The following is a 15,649-nucleotide window of genomic DNA, read 5'->3' as shown; positions in this document are numbered from 1 at the left end:
AAAGCACACTTGTTTATGTGAAGGTATATATGAATATATTATTCTGTGTGTGTGTTTGTGTGTATGTATCCTTTGAGTCAGTGTTGATTCCCGGTGACTGCTTGGACAGGTCCCTGAAGTTTTCTTGGCAAGGTTTTTCAGAAGTGCTTTCCCTTTGCCTCTTTCCTAGGGCTGAGAGAGAGTGACTGGCCCAGGGTCACCCAGCTGGCTTTGTGCCTAAGGAGGAACTAGAACTCATGGTCTCCTGGTTTCTAGCCTGATGCCTTAATACTACACCAGACTGGCTCATACACTGTATATACCAGAAGACACACACAGAAAAAGGATAGGGTCAACCCACAAAACAAGCTTGTATATTAAATTAATAACATTAAAGTAAGTAAAATAATGCAAAGTCTTACCTCATACCTCATAGTGATACAGCAGTGACCCTGGCTGTCTGACAGCAAAGTACAGCGGAGTGTATTCTCCGGCAGGTTCTACCAAGCCGTGAAGGCATCAGGCTGTTGGCCAAAGGGTTTTACCTTTAGATCATGGCTAGCTAAGTTGAGGAGGCACACAGGTCACTGACAGCCTAGCCAGTGAGTGACTCAAATCTATGGCTAAAACAACTCGCAAAAATGGGCCTCAGTTCCCCACAGGTCCCTTGAACCATGCTATGGTGGCGGTGCAGAGCTTGGTTGACCAGAGGCTGCTAAGAATCTCAGGAGGCAGGCTACCATCCCAATCAACCATGGCCCTCTCACTATGTACCTACAACTGTTGAACATTAGTGAGAGATGATCATCTAAATCATCTCATGGAAGGAAAAGCCGAATTGAGGTGTGACATCCTCCGTTTGTGTGAAACACGACAGAGGAAAGAGTTAGAAGCAACCTGGAAAGACAGAAGCACAGTAAGACTTGGTAAAGGAGAAGGTCCATGAACAACTGGAGGAATCAGTTTCATTGTTAGCAAGGAATGGTCTTCGAAAGTCGTATCGTGCAATATTTCATCAGTAAGGATTGAATCTCTTCCTATTAAACTAAGTCCCAGCAGCACACTCAAGGTCATTCAGGTATATGCACCAAGAAGTCAGAGCGATGGTGATGAAGTGGATAGCTGTTATGAAGATCTCTCAAATGCTGTGTCTCAGAAAACGACATATACAATGGTGATTGGTAACTTCAATGTGATAATCAGAAAACAAGCTGTAGGGGAAAAATTTATTGGGAAGTATGGATCCAGTGAAAGGAATGAAAGAGGTGAAAAGCTTGTGACAATTGTGGAAACCAGCAAACTATATGTTGGCAACACCTGGTTTAAGAAGAATATTAAAAGACGATGCACCTGGATCACTCCAAATGCAAGGAAGAATGAAATTGACTACATTCTGATCGACAAAAGAAGATTGCTGAAAGATGTCTCTGTAGTGCCTTCATTTAATACAGGTAGTGACTACCGGATGCTAAGGGCAAGACTAATTTTTGATGAAAAGATTGAGAAGAAAATCCTACAATTTGCAAATCAAAAGCGGTTACCAAAATCTCTTGACAAAAATATCCTGAAGGAAAGCATTTCAGAGATGAATTGGAACATAGTAGAAAATCATAATAAATACTATAGCAACCTCATTGAGAAGCTGATGCAATGTGCTAAAGAAGCAAGAATGATGAAGGCAAAAGAGACAAAAGGAAGAATTTTGGAAGAGACCAAAATGCTTCTTCAGAAGAGAAGGCAGATGGCTAGCTGCTCAGAATAATGTCGAATATTCTCTCCTCTGCAAATTAATACATAGCAAACCGAAAGAAGATCTGGAGAAATTCCGAGAGCAGAAACTTCTTGAGGCAGCGAAGCAGCATCAGAAAGTGCAAACAGGAAATAGCACTGTGTAAAACAACAATAGCAGCATTAAAAGATAAAAATGGAAAGGAAAAGACGGGAAAACAAGACATTGAGCAAATCTGCAAAGAATTCTACATGGACCTGTTTGCATCCCATTTGGACATTCCAATGCTGCCATTGACCACCACATCCAAGCATATACTGCCCATTCTAATAAGTGAAGTTCAGCACACCATCCATCAGATGACACTGGGGAAGGCTCCAGGAAAAGATGGTATAACAACAGAAATACTGAGTGCTGGAGGTCATGAACTATGGAAAGTACTGGCAGAGTGCTTCACCAGGTACGTTGAGATGCAAAAAATTCCTGACTGCTGGAAGGAGTCTACTACAGTCCTTCTGTACAAAAAGGGAGATCACAAAGATCTCAAAAATTATAGGCCAATTTGCTCATTATTGACTGTCTATAAGCTATTCATGAAAGTGATTACAAACCGTCTTACAAGAACTTTAGATGAGCAACAACCGCGAGAGCAGGCCAGCTTCAGAAGCAAATATAGTACTGCTGATCATATATTCACTCTTACTCAGCTCATCAAATGGTCAAGAGAATATAAATTTCTGCTTGTGATCGCATTTGTGGATTATGAAAAAGCATTTGACGGTGTCGAAGTCAATGCAGTAATGCAAGTGATCAGTGAACAAGGAATCTTCTCTGACTACATTACGCTGCTCAAAGAAGCAAATACCAACTGCTTCACAAATATTATTCTCTTTGAAACCAAAATACAAATGCCAGTGGGGAAAGGTGTAAAGCAAGGCGATATAATCTCACCTAAACTTTTCAACGCTTGTTTGGAAAATATCATGCACAAAATGAAATGGGAAGATGGAACTGATATAAATGGAGAGAAGATAAACCATCTCAGATTTGCAGATGATGTACTGATCATAAAGGATGCTCGGAAGCTGCAAAGAATGCTTCGACAACTTGACGCCAAAAGCAGAAAGGTGGGTCTAAAGATGAATCACACTAAAACAAAATATATGCAGACAGGGAACCTTCCAAAATTCCAAATGAGGCTTCAGAATTAACTTATTGAAGAGGTTGACCACTATGTCTACCTGGGACGGCTAATCAAAATGAACAACAATCAAAGAAAGGAGCTGATCAGAAGAAAGAAAGCTGGATGAGTTAGATACAACTCCATTAGGGAAGTCTTACAGAATGAGAAGATTGATGGAAAACTGTGTGCTAATCTTTTTAATTCAACTGTTTTATCGGCGGTGCTTTATGGAAGTGAAACATGGTCGCTAACGAAGGCAGAAGAGGAAGAGCTTTCAAGAGTAGTAAGGGCTATGGAAAGATCCATGCTGAAAGTCTCTCTCTGAGACCACATCCCAAGCAGCCAGATTAGAACACGAAGTGGAATAAATGTCATTGTCGAATATTGAAAACGGAAGCTACCCTGGGCAGGGCACATCGTGCACGTGTCGGATGGCCGTTGGACAACAGCAGTTGCTGAATGGTATCCAAGAAAAGTAAAAAGACCTATCGGCCAACCTCCAAAGAGATGGTAAGATCCAACAGTCAAGGACTTTGGCCGAACCTGGAGAAGAAAAGCCAGGATTCGAGAAGTATGGAAAGCGAGTTGCAACCAGCAGGACTCTGTCTGGTGACAGTCTGGTCAATCGAGGTGATCAAGGTGAAAATAATGTCCCTCATTAAAAAAAGAATTGATCCCCATATACATATATTAACCATTCCCCTTAACATAAAAAGTACCTTCCCACATAGAAACACATAAAATATGTGTGGACACACAGAGACCCCCACACAGAGAAGCATGCCCTCTTCTGTCCAGCAGAAACAGTAAACTAGAAGAAAAATACAGGACTGAATCCAAGCAAGGGGGAAATGATGAAACGAGCATTGGGCTATCCCGGCACAAGCTTTGCCCCTTTGGTACATGTGTGGCAACATCTCACATGCTGAGGAAAGGGGCGGAGCTTGTGTCATGCCATCACATGCTCCTTTTGGCCTTTTGCTGAAACGGTTGGATTCTCTGGACTCCTCTGGGTTCTGGGAAGAGTCTACCAGCCAGAGAAGGAAATAACAGAAGAGCGAGAGAAGCCCTGTATACACATTGCAGGAGTTAACCTTTCCCCACCAAGGCACCCTTGCTTTTCAGCATAACAATCTACCACATGTATCTTCTGCCCATTCCTTTGCTTTCAGCAGCCTCTTCAGCATTTACCAGGGAATGAATGTATCAGGACTCCCTCAAGACAAGAAATCTTTCCTGCAGTCCATGACCAATAATGAGGTGTGATGATAGAAACAAGTTACATATAGAGAAAGATAAAAACTAAGAATAAAACTAGCGAAGCAGATCAGTAAGTATACATTTCACATATACATAGCAAAATTTGGCTGCACTTTAAGCAGCAGAATCACATGTATCTGAGAGTAAATAAAACCAGTCAGCATAAAATGGACAATCAAATGAAATGTGATTTACAATTTCAGTATCCCCTCAACTACATGGGCAGAACCTTAGTCCAAACAGAATGCCCTTGCGTTTCCCTTCTAAGAGGGAGCACGTTGAATTGTGCTAAAGAGAATGCCCCCTTGTATTTACGGATTGTGATCTGGCTGCAATACCTGGCAGGTCTAAGGAGGGTAAAAGAGATAGCTGGGAATATTTCCATGGGAAGACATGCCAGATCTAGTTGAATATCAATATCCTTAATCTGTTGCCTCATATTTGCAGTTGTATGCTGATGTCCAAGTGTGCAGAGTTAAGGAAAGACTGATTCCATTTTTTTATTTATTGCATTAGAGCAGGATGAGACAAAATTGTCAGTAAGAATCTGGGGGATCAGATCTACAGGAGCAAAGTGTATGTATAGTGTGTGAAAGTAGATAGCCAGGTGTTGATCTCAATGCTGACCTTGGGCAAAGAATCAGATTTCAGGCAGAGCAAAGAACTTGCTCTGGACTTTTTCTAGGGGAATGAAGGACCAGCATGGGCCTAGTTGGGCACCGAGTTACCGTTGTACTCTGACTGGCTAAATACATTCAGAATGCAGCAGGGGTAAATGATGCCTTGTTAGTGTAGAAAAGCAATTGCAGCAGATCTCTGGGCCTTTTGTAGTACATAATTGTCCTATGTTCACTGTGTGTTCTATGTGTGGTTGTGGCCTGAAAAATTATGCCTAGATATTTGAATGACTTCCTCAATAAACAGGTAATTTGAAGGAAAAACCCAAATCTGTCAAGGCACTAACCGTAAAACAAAAGCTTCTTTTCAAGATCAGTTGGCATGTTGATTGCTGCAGATAGGATATTACTAGAGGAAAAGTTTTGTTTAAATTGGATTTATATTACTTCCTAGTCAGGGTTGACTCCCCCCGCCCCCATTGGACATTTACACTCCTCTTCTGACAAATTTGTGGCTGTGCTGTCATAATGAATGAAAATTTACCAGAAAAGTGAGATGTACATGAGCTTCTAGTCCCGAGTGACTATTCCAATTAGAATATGTAAAGCAGAGTTGACAACCCGGCCTTTTAGATATTGCTGAACTACAACTAACAGCAGTTTCAGCCAGCAGGGACAATGGTGAGGGACGCTACCCTTTTGTAACACATCAGACTGTAAGTGAAGATCAGGTTGCTGACTTGTCCTGCATGCTCATAAAAACACTTTTCTCTATATAGAAAGGCCACACAGACAGGAGAAACCTGGGGAAGCATCTTCCCAGAAAGCTTTAGTTTTCTACCTTAAGGTATTTTTACCCGGAAGAATTTGCCAAACACAATGTCCTACTTCTTCCTATTGCTTTTTCCAGATATTAAGATTAGCAATGAACTTCTAAAGGCTTGAGGCTGCAGTATCATGCATGTGGGAAAATATGCAGCATAGAAATACTTTAATCAAAGCACCAGTATATTGCTCTGTTCTTTACAGAACTGTATTCTAAATCCAGAAAGTTGTTGAAATCTAATTGCCAAATACAGTTCCTTTATAACTACATTCAACTTCCAGTTATGTCATTGTGATATTCATTCATTTAGATCGTGCTGGCTGAAAATAAATGTTTCCAGAATGACCTACCTGTGGTATTAGCTGTAAATTCAATATTCTTGCAACCGACATAGACACTTCTGAATAAGTGGCTCCTATGACAGCTTTTACTCGGGGTGTATAGTCTGAATAGTTGCATTTGAATTCCACCAGGTCTTTAGAAGCATTAAACTTGGATAGGAACCTCAAAGCTGCAGCCATTGCCCTGGTGACTTCTGCACAAGTGTCATAGATTTCATAGCCCAGTTTAATTCCAGGTAGAAGAGGGGAGTTGTTGATGATTTCTATGGCATGGACCATTGCAAGACTCTGAAGAAACACTTGAACTTCAAAGCTGCCAAGAAATACATGAATAATTGTTAGTTGTTTCAACGGAAGCTATATTACATTATATAAAATCAGTATACATGTTGCCTGCTTGCTCACAATGAACTCATAGTGATGAATCCCCTGTAACTTACAAGATGGATAATGCATATCTTCTACAGAAAAGTCAGACCAAATACCCGGCATGCATTTGTAAATGCTATTTGAACTCTCCCCGCTACATATATTGTTAGATTTATGCCAGATCTCCAGACAATAAAAATGCCATTGTGTAGTGCTTTGAATCGAATTATCCATTCACTCGTATCTGACCCTTGGCGATTCCATAAGCCAGCTCCCTCCATGATTTCTGATCTTGTACAGCTTCTTTCAGGTGCTTTATATTTTGGCCTGTGTCTGCTTCGATTACATCCAACCAGCGTGTTATTTGTAGTGCTTACCCAGATTTAATTACCTCTGAATGCTTATGTTATTTTGGAACATGTGAGTGTATTTATATACATACAGAGAGATTAATCCATGTCTCCACCTCCTGTATGTTGGAATACTCCATCATGACAGCCACAGGGACTGTTTGGATCAGACCACTGACAAAAGCAACAAGCAACCTCCACTGCTGTTAGCTTACCAAGCCCCAAAATGTGTCTGTTTTCCCTCCAAATGTCTTCTATTGTTTTCACATGCAAAACTAGTTCATCCTTTCTACTGCCTGGAGGAAGAGGATTAAGAATCTCACCATTTCCTAGCCTTCATTGCTAGGTTCTTTAAGATAAGGGCAAGAAACCTTTTTTGGGGGAGGGCAGCATTTATCCTTTGAGCATCACACTGGTGGATAGGGTTGGTGATGGTGGGTGGAGCCAAGATACATGTGTATGGGCATCTAGGAACCCATCCACATGCCTTTTCTCTCTTTAATGATCCAGTTCCTTAGAAGTGTCAAAGTCAAGATAGTTGTTTCATCATTGCTAATAGAAGCAGTAAGGTGACAATCCTGCCTGCAGGAATCACTAGGGGAAGAGTTAAAACTGATCAGAAATTCTGATCAGAGCTTAACTTTCCCCCTTTTCTTCCAAACAACTTTTATTTGGAGAAAGAATAATTTGAACCAGGATTTCTGGAAGGGGGAAGAAAAACCTGATTTTGATATTGCTGGTTCCTCTGCTATCCACAGTGACATAAGCAATCTTGCCTGTATCAGGATGGCTGAGAAGTGAGCATAAGGTCTCCTTATCCTTTTCCCCCTTTTGATCGAGATCCTGATTTGACTCAATCAACCACTGCAATAGGTAAATGTGGACCGAACTCTAGATTTCCACATACCACAAGAAATTTGGTTGAAGATCGTGATTAGTGACCATTGTAATTTAAGATGCCCAACTGCTATGGGCTCTTGAAAAACTGTAATAGTCATGCTGGCCTCATTAACTCTTTCCTACCCATATCCTCCAGTCTCACAAGGGCGTCTACTTCTCAAAAAATGGTCTGCCATTATTAAAAGAATAACAGTTTTTCCTGTGAAAGATAGAAATAAATAAGTTTAAAAATAGTAAAATATGCACAGCTAATCCAGAATGCAAGCTGACATAGTCTTTTCCTCATTTTCATAATTACATTTCAAAATAATTCTTTTTGCAACCTCAATTGTCATCTCAGAGAAAAGGTAGGATTTGTTTCAGAATCCCTTTATTTCTTTGGGATTCATAAACAAACCCATGCCAAACTTAGTTCTCAGAGCAAATAAGGTATTAGTCCCTACAATTTGAGAAAGGACTAAAGTTGTGAGTTACACTGGCATAATTAAGTCAAGATAGATAAGTGCCACTTTGGATGCTTCTAGACATGATTTTATTGTATATTCACATTGCATTTTTTACAGAATTTGCTATTTTCCCATGATTTTTCATGGCTTCTTCTGACTTTTTTTCTGGAGGAGGAGGAGGAGGAGACAGCCACCTGTTCAGGAGTTAAAAATGGATAGCTGCTCAGTGCCTTTGGACTGGAAGCACAAGGAACACTCCTGCTATAAACACTCTTGCTGAAACTAATACCACAAATTGTTTGAAAATTTTTAAATGTATGGTTATCAAATAAGCAAGACAGCAACAGCTTCCTGGGGAACAGAGGAGAATGCATCACAGAATTTAATATGCAAAAATAGCATATGGCATGCACACCTTTTCTACATCTAAGATAGGGTAAGAAATGTCCAAAGGTAAAAAAATAAGGTAAGCCTTGTGCCACATTAGCCAGGCTGCTTACAATATCCCAATGCCTTGGTCTGGTAAACTGCTGTTTACCAAAACTACTTTATAAAACTACTGTTTATAAAGAGGTTGAGGAGCAAGGTGTGCTAGGAATTAATTAATCAAATAAATAAATAATAGATCCTGCGACAAAGGTGAGATTTTTCTCATTCACCTCCAAGTTACATTTCTAGGGAATATCCAACTCCTGTCCTGTAGAAGAATCCCTAAAGGGGCCAATATCACCACTCGCAATGCAAAGCAAAACCAAAGCTGCAGTGATGTATTTTTGCAATAACTTTAGGATCAGGATGGTCACTAGATGTTAGCAAAGAGCCCAACTTTCTGTATCACATTGTTGCCATCTAGTTGTCATCCAGATTTTTGGAGTTCAGACACAATAGCAGCCTAAAAAAAGTCACTTTTCCAGTGATATTCTTCTTTTTCTTCATTTTACTTTTAAAGAACATCTGTGGGAAAATAATTGGGACCAAGTCATGTTGGCAGTTGGAAAGCAGATCCCTCTTTTCCCCTCCTACAGCTCTGAGAGTGTTTCTCTCACGCCTTGCTCACAGAATAAGTCTATGGTCATATTGTTATCTGAGGGAATATGCATCACTTCTGAAGCTCATCACCTTGGCAGCAAGAAATCCTCTCTTATTTGTCTAATGCAGGAATAATCATGTTACCTGCCCAGAAAGTTTTGGACTACAAAAGCCATACTCCTTCATCAAAGATTATGGGGTTTATACTCCAAAACATCTGGTTTAACTACCACCTGATTCCAACCTAAGAGAGGTCTAGACCTGATGTGGATAGTCATTTCACAAGCTAAATATTCCAAAGAAGCCAAAATAGGTAGCATACAACCCAAACATCTGCATTCCCCCATTCAGGACAGGAAGCATTACTTTAATACTAATTGGTGCATGGGTCACCCAGGTTTTGGAATATGCCTTTTGTAATTATAAGGCTTTATATTAGCCTATGTACAAGAGAAAGAGTGGGAACCAGATGTTTTAATAAAAGAAGAAAGTGTTCTATGGACCACACTTGGAAAAGTGAGCCAGACCTGATTACAATGTTTGCAGATCTAGGCCCCAGTTCATGGCAAATATCATTTAAAATCAAAATTACTCTTAGAGTAAATTAAACCAAAATGTAATGTGAACTTCACAATTAGGTGCCACAGCACATTTCTGAAAAAGACATATTAAATGTTATACTGTATCACCGAAGTAGTGGAATGCACAGATTTCCTAGTAGTACAGTATATGAGATGGCATGCTGGTCATGACTTCCTGGTTCCTTTGAAGAAGCTGTCAGAAAGAGCAAGCTTTGCTCTCTGTCATTCTTTACTCTATATAACAGAGAAAGGTCCATAACTCAAAGGAATTGTTAAAGAGATACCAGCCAATGCAGTGAAGCCCCTTTCTAACACCGAAAGAACCAACCACAGAGAATTCCCAGGATCCAGGAAGAATTTTGATACTAGAACTCTTTCTCTAAGGCTGGAGCTCTCTTTCCATGACACCTGAGAGGGATATTCAATAAACCCTGTGGCCCCGGACACTTTCCTAGAGATCGTAACCCTACAGCTTTAATTTATTTGTAGCCTATTTTGGTTGAAAAGTTTTGTGCATGAAACAGATGAAAAACAACGTGTTCTTCTAAAATCAGAGAAAGCCTTTCTTGCCGTTGTAAGAAGTTAGGATCCCACTGCCTCACATTTCCCTCAATATTTCAAAAGAGGTGTAAGGTAATTTAACAGAAATTAATTTGTTTCAAGGCAGAAGGTACTGAAGTTGAAAGCAGTTGGAATTAGAGGCAAGTGGTGTGGCTTTGATTTCAGTACCATACCCGTTATTGACACACCCTCCTTAAGAATGGTTATGCTGAAGTTCTAGAATAGCTTCCTCTTGGAATAGTTACATTCAGAGCAGTAATTGTATTAATCCAACAATGTTTTCCTTAGCTTGGTGACTTCCAGATGTATTGGAACTATAAGGGTTGTCCAACTCAGACAATTCTGGATACTGCCATCTCTGCTTGTTTGGAAGGCACCAGTTTGGATAGGACTTTTAGATCTGGCTGCAAAATTGTGGTTCTCCACTAGATGGCAACCAAGTGTCAGTATTTTCTGTATCTCTCTGCTGCCATCTAGTGGTCATCTGGAATTTTGCAGGCCAGATTTGGAAGCTCTGAGTTTGGGAAAGGCTGTTGTGAATAAACTGAGGAAGAGAGTTTAATTGCCTTTTGAGATGCACTTTTAAAATGCTGACTGGCAGATAGTGGTGATGGATTGCTTTGCTCTTAATATGCAATAGAAAAGGCAGGAAGTATGACTTTATTTTGTGAAACTCTTGCTATTCAAAGCATGTCCTTTGTAAGTCCTTGAGTAGGAATGATAAAATCAGTGGGCTCCAATCCTATACACATTAGGGCTACTTGATCTATGCAGCAAAATTCTGCATGATCACTAGACAGCAGCAAAGAGCTAGACTTTGCTGTACTTCTTTGATGCTATCTAGTGGTTGTCCGGATTACTGCAGTCCAGATCTGGTACCTTAATCTACATTAAATCTGAGACTCTTGATAGGATTGCTTCTGGATCATTATATAAAGGTTTCTACTGCTAGGCGGGTGAAAAAGTAAAACACTACAATGCAGCACAAAAGATGTTGTATACTTGGGCTACATTCTGGTTCTGTAATCTGTTTAATGTCCTGTTACTGTGTCATGGATCTAAATATTAAAATTTACAATGCTTAATTACTGTATATACTGTAAAAGAGGCATAAATGGAGATAATACTTACATTCCTTCCCTCTGCATCACTACTCACAAATAAGTCTTGTTGAATTCAGTGGATTAATGTAATAGATTAACTCTCAAATTTACAGATTAGTTTTACAGCACAGTCCTACATTTTGGCATAAAGTCCATTTGCTTTTATTTTATAACGTCTGAGCAAGATAGATGTTGAAGCTGTACATAATCCCTGATATTAGATTTTATCTACCTGTCTTAGTATCACAGTCTTCTAGTCATGCAGTCAGTTTTACTCAACTGACAGATCAAACCCCCGTCTTAAGTAAGAATGATAAAAAAGCAACTAAATTTCCTGTCCTCTCCCCTTTTACTTTGAGTAGCCCCGTTCACTTTCATGTCATTTTCCTCTTAACATTTTTATGGCAGACAGCTGTTGGTACTCACCCAGCACAATTGGCAATCATGGGTTTGAGGGTCTTTTCTTCAGAATGTAACATTCTGCCATGAATTGCAAACAAGCCTCCAATGACAATATCTCCAGGAGAACTGGCACCCACAAAGTCATCAGGGCTCTGGCAGGAGTGACCAAGAGGAGAGCAAATCAGGAAGACAGGGATCAACAAACCAAATATTGCCATCCTTCTGTTGCATTTGATCTCTAGCTGCCTTCAGTCAATTAAGCAAGCAGCTCAGCAAACAACGCCATTCCTATTTCACCTGTAAATAATATAAAGGGACAGGAGCTGTTCTAGAAGCCAGGCACACGCTGTAACCAAATGCTGGTTACCAGCTCTGACAGGTCTTGTTGTTTAACTGAGACCACTGGAGGAGCTATTGGGGGTGGTAGAGATGAGAGAGAGAGAGAGAGAGAGAGAAGGGAAACCTTTCTGATCAAGCAGGCTTCCTCAACCTGGAGGTATTCTCCAGATACACCGAATTGTAACTTCCATCACCCTCATCCAATGCAGCAGAGTTCCCATTATCCCCAACCTGTGTTTCTGGAATCGCCTAGGCTGAAGGTTGTTATAAAGGGTGTCCTAGTCAGATCCCTTGAAGCCACAAATGTTCACAATAAATAAATATATAAAACACCCGATGATTTTTTTGCTATCCATACATTATGAAGCTATTCCTCCATATGTGGAAGCTATGCCTGAGGACTAAATGGGGCTTATGGGCAGTTTGGGAAGCAAATGGTGCGAAAACAGTTTTGCGTTATCTCCCCTGGAGCTCTGAGTAAGCAGTTTCCTATTCCATCCTGGTGGGAGCTCCTGTTTTGTCCTAACTCTTAGAAGTTCCACCTCTCTCCTGCCGTCCAGGGACATTTTGTCCCATCATCCCCCATTGTTCTAAGGGGCAATTTTGCCACACAAATGCACACACATTGCGGTTGGTTTCTGGTCCTTTACCGTTTCTCTTTTTTTGTCCAAAGGCAAAGGTGTCAGGTGAAGGACCAGGGTGGTGAGCAGGAAAACAAATGACTGCCCTTTTTGCATCCTTCCATGTACCAGCTGGAAGAAGCAGTGGCCTGTAAGAGGGCTAGGAGCACAAAGCAGTAGCAGTGTGGAGAGTTGTGCAGTAGCACAGATCTGCAGAAGAGAGTAAGGAGGAAGAGATGGTGTCTGTATAGAAGTTCTTTAATTGGCATCTCATCTGTTTTTTGTACTCCAAGCCAGGTGGGCTTTGAATTAACCCTGTTCCTTTTCTGCCCCATAATTTGTTTTCTCTCTCTCTATCCTATAAGTCACCAGCATGTTTTTTCCACTGTTTCTCTATCCACTTGTCTCTTGTAATTCCAATTTATTAAAGGAAACTTACTCCACTGTACAGTGTCTTTTTGCAGCAGCAGTGTCTTTCTTCATTCTCATGTTATCCCATTTGCCCTTCACATTTCAACCCTGCAATTTTCCTGTACCCCACCTTGTGCACTTTTTCCCCTCAGCTCCATAGCACCCTGATAAGCACCATCTGCAGCCTTGATTGCTTCCCTTCTCCTCTCTGCCTCTCTCTCCTCCCTAATATCTCAGCTCCTCATTTTCTTTTCATCTTTCATTTTGTTCCGCTTCTCTTCTCATCCTTTTCTGTACCCCTTTCCATTGAATTTGACTTCATACTTCAGTCTCCCAGGAACACATGGCAGGGGCTCCTTTTGACAGTATCTCTAAGTTCTTTTGGCCCATCCTATTGAGCAAAGCAAAAAGGCCCATGTCTTCTCCACAATCACTCCAGCATGCTTAGCTTCAGTTTCACTTCCCTGCACATCTATGCAAATATGCCGGACATGAAGGCTTCAATGACACCATAAAGCGTTTTCTCTATATATTGTTTAAATTGTGTTTTTCCCCTCTTGGTTTTAATTTTTTGCAAAAAATTAGTCACTAGATCTGTATCAATTGTATGAATTGAGTGAGATGGGTGGTGATGAAATTTGAAATATAAAATGGATGGATGGATGAGGCAACTTCAGATGCCCCATCTTTGTGTGGCTGCAACAGATAAATCCATTCCCCATTACAGGTTACCTTCACCCAAACAGACTTTGAAGGTCTAAGGTATAAGTAGGCACTAGATTAGTGCAGTGCTTCAGAGTACACAGGGAAGAGTGTTCACGTAGCCTCTTTCTGCAACTCCTTAAAGCAGCTATGTCTTTTCTGGGGATGTATGGCTGCCTTTTGACCTGCACCTGCAGCATGATCCTGGGAAAGGGGGCTTAAGGAAGTGCAACAGGTGCCATGTCTGCCTGCCCTGAAGCACCTTCTTCCCTTCATATCTGAAGCATTGCAGAGCCAGTAGGCAGGGCAGCTTTTCTATCTGTAACAAGCCTGGGGAAAGAGTTGACTGTACTGAAACTTACTTAAGTATCTTCAGCTTACGATTTTCAGTAATTTGCCTGTTTTGACAAAGGACCAAGTCACATGCAAAGAGCTGTACTATATACTGAGACGGTATAATGTTTTCATCTCCCATAAAAACCTGAATAGAAGCCATTTAATGTTGTGTTCAAAGCCCTGTACTTTGTATGAAATTTATAATCTTCATTTCTAGTTAGCTGTGATTTGTAACTCTTGTAATCACCAACAGAATTAGGGCATGTTGTTTTATATTTTATTTCAAAAAGTAGTGCTGGGGATTCCTGTTCAATTCTATTGCCATTAGTGAACAGTATTAATCAGCGTTTCAGTAACTGAATGTATTCATTCTCATTCATCTTTCTTCACATGAATTTCTGAGATTTTATATATTTCTTCCACACTGGTTGATGCTAATTTTTGGAGTTCTGGAAGCAGTTCATTGACAAGTACTCTATCAGTATGTGAATCAATTGGCACATGCCTGAAACAGGTTTTAGGATTTGTATGATTGTTTGGGGTGCTTTTAGGCTCATTATTCTTAGTAGCTGGAAGGATCTGGATATCCTGCCATGTTTATGGCTGCAAACCAAGTTGTTTTAAATAGAATGACATGGTTTAGATAAGAAAGTACTGAGGACTTTCACATTAGAAATGGAAGTTTACAAAATAAACATAAGACATAATTGGCACATGATTTGATATTATTTATGGAAACACAAGGAACTGATTATTAAGCTTTTGTGTTTAGAATTGCTCATTAAGAACAATATATATATGTGAAACATTTTACCAAACAATTAAGAGGCATGTGTGTTTATTTCTGTGTGTCCATGGCTTGTAAAGTGTTACTTGATATAAGGTTGGTTCTCATGTTCTTAAGAGAGCACTCTTAAGTCTTCTCCTTACCACACATTCTGCCATGCTGCATTTGTATATAATATTGCTTTGTATACATTTTTCCATCAAAGAGAGATTGCAGATGCTGCTGAGACAGATCAAAGTACTTTGTTTGAGAAGAAATCTGTCACAGATTTGGAGCCCAGTGCAGGAATCTTCAAACCATCCCAGGCACATGGCTGTCCAAGGAACAGAGGCAATGCAAACCATTATGGACATCAGTGAGGCCATATATTCTCTCGTTTGAGGCAAATACTTTAACCACAGGGGAGGGTGGGAGAAAAATATACACTTTGATATACTTCCACCATGTCTTCATTTTAGATTCCAGTAGCCTCATTTTGCTTTGTAAGTTATGCTGCAAACATTCTACATTACTCAACTCTGTAAGATGGTTATCTGTTTTGTGTTTTAAATTGCTTGAAGCAGAAAGCATAGAGGACAACCAAAAAGTAAATTTATGTTCATTTTTCTCTTTAAAAAAAAATGCTTTTAAAGAGTTGATTCAACTAGCTAAGGCACATGACAGCACATGTGATTTTTCCCTATATTGCATTTTTTTCTTTGTTTATAATTCTGTCACTAACTGTATTTCCAATGTTCCTTTCAAAAGCTTGTGTAATAATATTTTCAGCCTGCTTTTT

General features: G+C 40.1%; 1 protein-coding gene across 1 annotated transcript in view; it reads right to left on the bottom strand.

Annotated features, from left to right (window-relative positions):
* The window catches only part of GPRC6A (G protein-coupled receptor class C group 6 member A), a 29,590-nt gene extending 17,696 nt beyond the window's left edge, over positions 1–11,894 (bottom strand). The window contains exons 1-2 of the mRNA XM_063310850.1: positions 11,701–11,894; positions 5,945–6,248 (exon numbers count right to left, since the gene is read on the bottom strand). Of these exons, the coding sequence (XP_063166920.1) occupies positions 5,945–6,248; positions 11,701–11,894 (498 nt within the window). The remainder of the gene's footprint in view (positions 1–5,944; positions 6,249–11,700) is intronic.
* Between the last annotated feature and the right edge of the window lie 3,755 nt (positions 11,895–15,649).

Source organism: Candoia aspera, chromosome 1 (assembly GCF_035149785.1).
Source record: "Candoia aspera isolate rCanAsp1 chromosome 1, rCanAsp1.hap2, whole genome shotgun sequence".
In the NCBI taxonomy this organism is placed as follows: domain Eukaryota; kingdom Metazoa; phylum Chordata; class Lepidosauria; order Squamata; family Boidae; genus Candoia; species Candoia aspera.
Note: the sequence above shows the minus strand (reverse complement) of the source record. Positions and strands in the feature narration are given on the sequence as shown.